At 37.9% G+C, this 9284-nt stretch overlaps 1 protein-coding gene across 23 annotated transcripts in view; it reads left to right on the top strand.

Moving 5' to 3' along the window:
* The window catches only part of EPB41L3 (erythrocyte membrane protein band 4.1 like 3), a 119574-nt gene extending 114730 nt beyond the window's left edge, over positions 1–4844 (top strand). For all 23 annotated transcript variants that reach the window (XM_089517076.1, XM_089517082.1, XM_089517083.1 and 20 more), the window contains one exon: positions 1037–4844. Coding sequence is in view for 1 of the 23 variants with exons in the window: in XM_089517082.1 (XP_089373208.1) it covers positions 1037–1042 (6 nt within the window). In the remaining 22 variants the exon portion in view is untranslated. The remainder of the gene's footprint in view (positions 1–1036) is intronic.
* The last annotated feature ends 4440 nt before the right edge of the window (positions 4845–9284 follow it).

Genomic DNA, 9284 nt, shown 5'->3' on the forward strand with positions numbered 1-9284 from the left:
AATAAAGGCATGCTGACAAATTCTGGCTAAGCAGGCATCTTGAAGATAATGCAGTTACTGTATGCATGTGCTAGAATATGTTGTGCATACTAACATGCTGTGCAAGAGCTCTTTATACTCCCATCATCTGTCAGTGGCTTTGACAGTACACAGAAAAGAAAGGGTGTGTGTGGCTTTTCTGCTTTGAATGGATATCATAATCTTTATTTCAAACAATATGTATTATAAACTGTTAATAAACCAAGTTACCTGTGAAGAGTTGGGACTCACAAAATGGATTGCTGTAGCCTTTTTTCAGACTAGGAATAATAGAAAAGACAGAGAACAGGTTGACTCCTGGGGTGCAAGACAGGGTGGCAGACCAGTCCTGGACTCTCCCCTGCAACAAGGTCCAATATATCATCTGGCAACTACAGATATACTTTTTCATACAGCATATACAGCTATTGTTGTCACAGTTTGAATAACTCCACTGTGACCATATGTTACTGCCTTACACCACATACCTGATCTAACACCATTATAGCCATTGCTCTCTTGAAGTCTTATGCCCAGATTTTTCAGCCCCTCTACTTGACGTACCAGAGGTTGGATCTAGAACCTTCAGTATGTGCTTTTACTACAGCACATAGATCCTTCCCATTTATTTCTTTCAGAAAATACTATAGATCATACATGAGACTCAAAATCTGTATACCTCTTTGCTGATCTATACCTCATACTATCCAAAAGCTTTGATTTGGTTGCTGTCATTATTTAAATATAAAATAGACACCTGGCATGAAAAGGCTCAGAATTTTTTTAAAAATAACTAAAACTGTAATTTTATATACTGCTTATTCCTTTAGAAAAATTATGCAGTTGTGAGGCAAACAGATGTCCTGGAGTCCTACCAACAGTTTTAAATCACTGTGCTATACAGAGCTAATTGTACTAGCAATCGTTGTCATATTTTTTGTAGCACATAACCATAGCTATTTTATCCATTTTAAAATCAGTTTCTTTCTAGAACTTAACTATGCTTTCTCTACTGCAGGAATAATGTAGCTTTCTTACAAAGTCATCATACACATCATTGGGAATACAGAAGCCTACATGGAGTCATGGTTGTAACTGAGCAGGCTTGCATTTCTCCCAGGAAATTTTCAATGTGGAAGAACCAGTCTTGATTGCTACTAAGGACATTGGCAGAAATATTGTCCCATTTACAGCAATCTGATTCAGCATTAGTAAACCAATATTTGCATGAAGCAACAAATTACAAAAAAGCAGCATTTTAATTTTCCTCAACTACATTTCCATCCATACCTGCACGTTCATCAACAATATAAAACAGTGAACTCATGCTACACATAAAGCAGTTCATGCCTTCACACTTATTGAAAGTCTAAATCACGGTTTCTTAGGCAGCAAAACTTTTGTTTAGGGTAAGAGTACCCTAAAACGCTAGAGGCTGTATAGATACTGTGTATAATATTTTATCACATTAGATGTGCCAATAACTCACTTTATTCAGTAAACAACTTGAATCATACACTTGTTTTCATCTGGTTTTATTACTCTTGTCCAATAAACAATGGTGAATCTCTAATCTTATTTAAATGCTTACAAAATGTGCTTTGTTTACCTGATTTGAAACCTTTAATAGATAATTATTTTAGCATTGTTCAGAGTTTCAAATTAGAAATCCTGCAGCCTCCCTTCCACAAGTCCTCATGCTATAAAGTACGCTGTGACTATTTTAACAAAAATGTGTGTTTTCCTTAGCATTTCAGAAGTATTTGTCTGGCGTCATGACTTTTTTAAAAAATCAGTTTCTTTCTCTTCTCATAGAAAAATGTTTCTTTTCACAAATCGGGTCAGTGTTTCCTATCTAGGTCAGAGTTAAGCCTTAAACTGTACAGAATACCTACTGAAGCATTTTTTGGTATTGGTTATCACTTCCATTTAAGAAATACTGTCTTCATTACACTGTCAGTCACATCACAACACATGGTGAATGTATGTTTCTGCATTGTGAAATAAAAGTGGTAAATGCACCCAAATTTGTATTGGTCTATGTCTAAAAAAAACCCCTGTTTTCTGTATTCAAACTTTAATACATTTGTATAATAGAAAAGGCAATTTAATGTGGATGTTCTTCTGATAGGCTAGAATATGATATTCAGGCAGGTATGCGTAGAAAAGTAGGAAAACTGAAGAAATGCTGTGTAAACAAATACCTTCTGTACTACTGTGTACATACAATAGGTGCCCTCTAATTTCCTCTGTATTATATGGCTCTGTATTGTATTTCACATACACTAAATTAAGAACATGATCAGTTAACTATTTTGGCGTGTTAGCTTGAAAAATATTTTATTTTATATTCTAAATCAAAAGAGAATTGTTTCAACAAATTATTCAGGTACAATCCAGCACAAAGTCAATTATTATTCCAGTTGAAAAATTAAGGATGTGTTTCATCCTTTCCCACTCTAATCATTGAGACTTAAAAGTACTTAAATTAGTCTGTTTCATGCTAAATCATGTTTTGATTTAGAAACTCATCAATAGTTCACTTACGATATTTTTCTTGAAGAGAAAATTTAATAGAATACATTCTATAGACATTTGAAATACCTAAAGGACCATCTGTAGTTTTGTTTTGCTGGTAAAGGCCAAATGTCCATTCCCTTTTGAACTGGAGCTTCTGTGAAGTATGACTATTTAGGATAGATTAAAATGAATAAATATTTTTAAAGACTATATATATATATATATAGATATCAAGAAAAAAAATCTATAGAGAAAAAAATACATAAATACAAACTGCTACAGTCCAATAGTTTTTTGCAAATGTGGAACCTCAGGCCCTGTTCAGGTGTTCAGTCTATTCCAGAGTCTCACTTTGGCAGAATGGGCCATTCTGTACCTGGGACCCTCTCGGGACAGCATAGTCTGCCCAAAATTTCTTCGGGGGGGGGGGGGACAATGCAGAAGTACCCAAAAGTCCTTTTCTAGTTTTGAAAAATTGGTACTTTTATGTTAATTTATGTTAGTGCAGAGGGAATGCTGCAACTTGTTTAAAAGAAAAATCTCTACTCCTGAAAGCTTCTGGAGAAGCAAATCATCTTTCTGTGTTTAGCAGGAACAGGGGTAAAGGTTAGGGGCTAAGCGGTTGACCCAGCCAAAATACATGGAGAATGACAGTATGAACCAGCACATCTACACAGGACCTGAACAGGTAGACATTATAATTTGCGTGATCAGAGGATCAGAATGACCATAAAAACAATGAGCATTGCACATCTATCCTCAGGCAGAGTTACTGATTCCTAAAATTGACATCTCTCTCTGATCCTAAGCTGGTCAGCAATCTGCCAGTGACTTTATATATAAGCCTGCCAAAGGCCCTGTACATGGGCCATGTTGGGATTGTTGACCATTTCAGGTAGGCCTAATAAGCCAGAGACAGCTCCAGAAATGCTTTGTTTCAGTGAAACTCCTGAAAAGCTTTAGATCAGGGCCAAGGTGATGTTTTGTCTTTTAGACATTCTTGGGACCATTTCACATAACAACATGGACTTATTCTGATAAGTGAGTCCTGGGTCTGTCAAGGTCACATGGGTAGTTTATACACTTAGCTAGCTCAGCAAAAGACTGAAATCCTAAACAACTCCCCAAAGTTTCTAACATGCCGGTTTGATGAGCTAGTTGTCTGTGTAAGGCTGCCAATATAACTACTAAGGAGTAAGAACCATTGAACATAATGGGATTTTCTTCTGAGTAAATATTGAGCAGAAGTTTGTGCTACAAGTTCTTCTTGTCCTACAGATACCTGTAAGCTCTCCTACCTAATGATAGATATAGTTACTGTGGTGTTTGTTTTCCTTCCTGCTTCACAGAAGATTTGCTGCTATAATTTAGAAAACAGCCTTTATCCAATCTTTTATTATTATTATTCTTTCTTGTTGAAGACTTCCTAATTGCACATCAAGCATATTTCTTCTGGTACTTATTTAACAAAATTTCAGCACTTCTTTGAAGTTTTACCCTCCTAAAATTGTATTATTTTAGACTAGAATATCCAAATATAATCATCTCTGTGCATGCCAAAATAAACCAAATTTGACTTTTTAAAAAACTTACGGCAGCTACTAATGTGATGGGTGTGCCATGATTCTCTGAATATTACCCTCCAGTTCTTCATAAAGCATCAAGAATTTCATTAAAACATATTTCCACCCAGGAAATGTTTCCTTCATCAGCCAAATAAAACAAATAACCAAATGACCATTTGATACTTTATCTGTACATAAGCAAACTAGGAAAATAGACCATATGGGTTAATAGTTGCTATTAAAATATGGGGAATGTTATTTTATAGTGGCTGGTAGGGTGGATTCTTAAAACCAATTCAAGTGAAAATGAAAAGTCTATTGGATACCAACTGCTTCCAATAAACAAATAACAAATACAGGTTATAGCTTCGGTATGTTAGTTCAATACAATTAGAGAATAAGCCCCACTGAACACAATGGAACTTTCTTCTGAATAAACATGTTTTGCATTGTGCTGCACGGTTTATGGAATAGATAGAAACTTCTGTCAGAGGTTACTGCTATGTTGCCTCTATTTTAGCATGGCATACCAAAATGAGAATGCTGTCAAAAGCTAACATTGTTTTACATGATTTGTCTATTTAGAATGGGTGCTCACTATCAGAATAAGAAGTGCACAATGATGACTCAATGTTAGTGAACTTTGTTTGAGTCCCTCCTGGGGAATAACTGTTGCTTTTCAATAGATTGTTTTTGGGGGGTTGACTGCCTAATTCTGTGCCAGATGAAATAAAAAGCTCTTGCCTGTTTCTAAGCTGCTGTCTTGGTCTTCTTTTTTCTTTAGTTTTGTTTTTTGTATGCATGTGGTCCCTACAAACTAACTGCAACAAGACCAGCCTTGTTTGAAGACTTCTACCTTAACATGGAATTATGCAGGAGTGAATCGTCTTATGTTCATTATTTCAAAAACATAAAAATAAAAATGCAATCCTGCTTCATTAAGATTTTTTTTTAAAAAAATCATGCTACATAGTGTGTCTAGAGACTGGTGAAATTAATGATGTGCAAGGCCATAAATATAGCAAAGGTTTTGTTGTTGTTATGTGCCTTCAAATTCCTCCTGGACAGAAGGTTACAATGTAGGACATGTCCTGGAAAAGAATGGCATCTAGCCATCCTGGTATCAGGGCCAATTTGGTATCTCTCCCACATGACTCTTTTCTCAAGACCCCTTTGTTAACCTTTTCAATAGCCTGTCCCAGCAGTTTGGCAGAACCAGTACATACATAATGTGTGCATACTGTGCAATGAATTCATCCCAGCGTTGAATGGTGTCATTTGATTCCTATTTGATAGTAACCAAGTTAATGGATTCTTGAAGAGGTTCTTGAGGTTCCTGTTGCAGGTGTTCCTATTTAAAACCCTAATTGCCCTACAAGACACTGAGAGTTGACACAATTGTGCCCAAGTGTCCTCTTGCTGAAGGGACCAGGCAGAGCCTTGCACTGAAGGTAGCGAAGCAAAGTGTGAGATGGCTTTACTGGAGGAGGAAAACTCACTGTTGTTTGAACCTGTTACTGTTTCTGTTCTGTGTTGGCCTGTTACAAACTGGTCTGGAGATAAGATACGACATCCAATTTAACACATTGAGGAAAAAAATGACTTTTTAAAGACAAAAGTCTCTTACATTGGCATAGGGGAACATAATTAATGTGGCCCCATTAGTTTAAAAGTGTTTAAGAGTGCATCTGGTCCACTTTTACTCATGTTAGTTGCTGAGGCATGTGGATCCTTAGTAGGTCCTTAGCAAGGACAGCCAGACCACCTACATGCTTGACCCTTGTTCTTCGTTTATTACAGCAGATACAGATAGAATGTCTGTCTGGGTCCAGAAATCTGTACATGTCTCTGAAACAGAATCATACCAGCCTGTTAAGAGGTGGAAACAAAACTGCTCTTAAATAAACCTAATCAGGATGCAGAGTATGTAAACAATGGTAGCTGGAAGTTGTTGGTAGTTGTTTTTAAGAATGGTAGTTGTTTTTAAGAAAAGCATACTTTGTGAATGCTACTTACTTAAAGCTAGCACCGAGTCACTAAGCCTTTCTTCAGATTTTTCTCTAGCTTATGGTCACTGCTGGCTCCCCTGTTCCTTTCTCCTACTTCAGGGAGTAAGCCCTCCTTTGTGACAATGAAACAAGTAGAGAAGATGTTTTCTGTGATCACTGAAAGGAAAGCAACCTACCTACTCCAGCTATTATTTGGAACCTGCAATCAGGCCATAACAGGTTATTAGTGTCTGAGAGCACAGTCAGGGCAAATTACATCTTCCATCCATTATCAGTCAGTCTTGATTGACAAAGACTCTTACAACCAGAATGTGTACAAAGCTCCCTCTGTGTGATCAGTGTACTTGCCACCAAGAATGGATATATGGGATACACTGCTTGCAGCCTTTGTTTTCCTCAGAGGAGCTCAACTACAATAGCTGCCTTATTTTATTTTTTTTGTCTCCGCTTGCTTTGATTGCTAATTCATGTGTCAGCTTACCTATATAGGAGTTTTGGCAATACTGAAATGCTTCTGAGGAAATAGACTGAAGCTCATGCTGCCAATTTCTTTCAGTTAGTCTCAAAGGTGCTGCAAGATCTCTCTGTACACTGATTCTACAGATTATCACAGCTATAACTTTGAATTCCTCCTTTCTAAGGTTCACACAAGCAATCTGGAACATCTATCAGGATGTAATATACCAATTCTGACTCTATTTCGACAGGCAGCCATACCTAAAAGTCGCATTCTGCCCGGGGTTACCTCTGAAAACAATCTGGAAATTTCTAATTTACACAAAGACAGACAGAAAAATTGTTAACTCAAACTGGCCAACAGAATCATAGAATTGGAAGAGGCCCTTTGGTTCATAAGGTCCAAGCCCTTGCTCAATTCAGGATCTCCAGCTAGACCATCTCCAGCAAGTAGCTGGCTAGCCTCTTTTTGAAGACATCCAGAGGAGGAGACTCCACAACCACTCTAGGCATACATTCAGATTGCACCAGTACTTTGTCATCTGCATTGGCTTCCAGTTCATTTTAGGGTGCAACTCAAAGTGCTGCTATCAGTCTTTGAAGTTCTCAATAGTCTGGGGCTGATTGCCTTTCAATGTGCAAAGCATAATGAAAAGAACAATTTTATCACATAGCTATTTATAATGTCCACTGACATTATAATCCTCAAAGCTGAAGTCATGAAAAGTAGACCTTAGATTAAAATAATACAACTCATTTGTGACTCGGCACTAATATCATTACATTTGTAACTTTTAACTATTGTTGTCAGAAAAAAGCACTCTGGCTTTTTGTACAGCATGTAGCTTAAAAATGAATTCATTCATTTGTGTGTGTTTTGTGTGTGTGTGTGTGGAATATATCACAGGGAGCTTTTTGGAGATTTTCCAGCTCAGTTCCGATGTGACTGCACTTCCAATGATACGCATTCATGTCGTAAAGTGAATGTGTTATCAGACGCCATTCCTTTCTATGGGAGCTCCTTGCAAGGTGCTTCCGCAGTGATTCCAAAGTGACTCCTCATTTTGGTAAAACTGGAAAAAAAGTGACTTCACAGAATTCGCTTCCAGGCTCACTTCAATTGCACTGCGAATTGGTCTAGTGTGGAAAACCACTCTGGTGTCACCCCCCTTGGTCCCGTGTCCTGCTCCGTCATCCCCCTCCTCCTCCATGCCATCTCCTCTTCTCTGCCAACCAATCTCATCATCCCCTGCCTTCTCCTAGACCCTGATCTGCTCCCCTCCTTTAGCCTGCCACCAATCCCATCATCCCCTGCCTTCTCCTAGATCCCAATGAAGGATGACAGCTAAGGAGGGGGCAGGGAAGGAGGGCAGCGTCCAGAGCCTCACTGAGCATGTGCAAGGGTGCCGATTCAAATCGTTGAACCCTCAAAGTATGTTCTTGTGTGATAATACAATGTGCGCTCACTCTGCTTTTCTTGAATCCGCATCATCTGACTTGCTTGGAATCAAACTGACTTCGCTTCCCCCTCAATTCGGAAGGGCAACAGAAAGGCAATCAGGTGTGGTAAAACATCACGTTTTAACCTTAACTTGCATTGCTAGACAGGAGTGACTCTGGATCTGGTGTGAAAAAACATCACACTTTGCATTGCTAGAAAAGGAGTGACTGCGGATCTGAGCTGCAAACCCCCCCCCCCCCACACACACACACATGTGTGGTAAGGTCACTTTTTGTAAGCCTGAGGGCAGGGAACTGTCTGATTAAAAATAATAATTGTAAGCCGCTCTGAGAGCCATTAGGGCTGAAGGGCGGGGTATAAATACCTAAATAAATAAATAAATAATAAGGTCCTGTGTGTAAAAGAAGATCATACATCAGAGTACGGTTGTGAGAGGAGATCTGCATGTAAGAACTAAAATCTAATTGAAGTTACAAGTACAGAACTGTCCATTCAGCTTATCTGAAATATATTTTAGCCACCATGACACTCATAAAGAACTTTTCACACTAAATGGAAAAATTACTGCGTTAATTCAAGACACCTCAGTACTGAAAGATAATGAGTAATATATTTGTTACAAAATGAACTTGAAGAAGATTGGTACAACTCTTTAAGCTACGTGGATCTGTACTAAAGTAGCATCCTTCAGTTCTTGCAGAAAATTTTGAAGCTTATTTCATCAGTATAAAAACCAGAAGAAAAGGAACAATTGATTATGGATTGTCTTTTTGAAGCAACATTCAGAACAGCAAGTTCACATAACAGAATTTAACCTTTGTTTATGTGACAAATGAGTGCCTTTGTGATGAAGAGTCATTAGCGTGAAACGAAAAATACAGTGTGACAAATTACACTTCTTTGAATAACAGCCTTCCAGCCAGGCTTTGCTGCCTATTCCATTATGTACAAGAAATTCCCTATGTATGAGATAAAGATTTTTACACTTAGGGAGAACAGGCCCTTTACAAACCTCCTTTAATCCAAATTTTCTTTAATCTACAGTGGAGAAAAAGTAGCACTCCACATGTTGCTGAATAGCAAATTCCATCTGTTAGAGGAAAGAGACATTAGGAGTTCAGTGCAACTTCTATTTAGGACTCACATTTCCCCATACCAGCTTTAATCACAATGAAAAATCAGATTTGTGTATATGCCAGGTAATCTACTGCAATGCTTCTTCAGCTATTTCATGTCAGAGACTGGAAGGTCTTT

This window comes from Sceloporus occidentalis, unplaced genomic scaffold (genome assembly GCF_023333645.1).
Source record: "Sceloporus occidentalis isolate IW3139 unplaced genomic scaffold, rSceOcc1.0.p SCAF_3, whole genome shotgun sequence".
Lineage (NCBI taxonomy): Eukaryota > Metazoa > Chordata > Lepidosauria > Squamata > Phrynosomatidae > Sceloporus > Sceloporus occidentalis.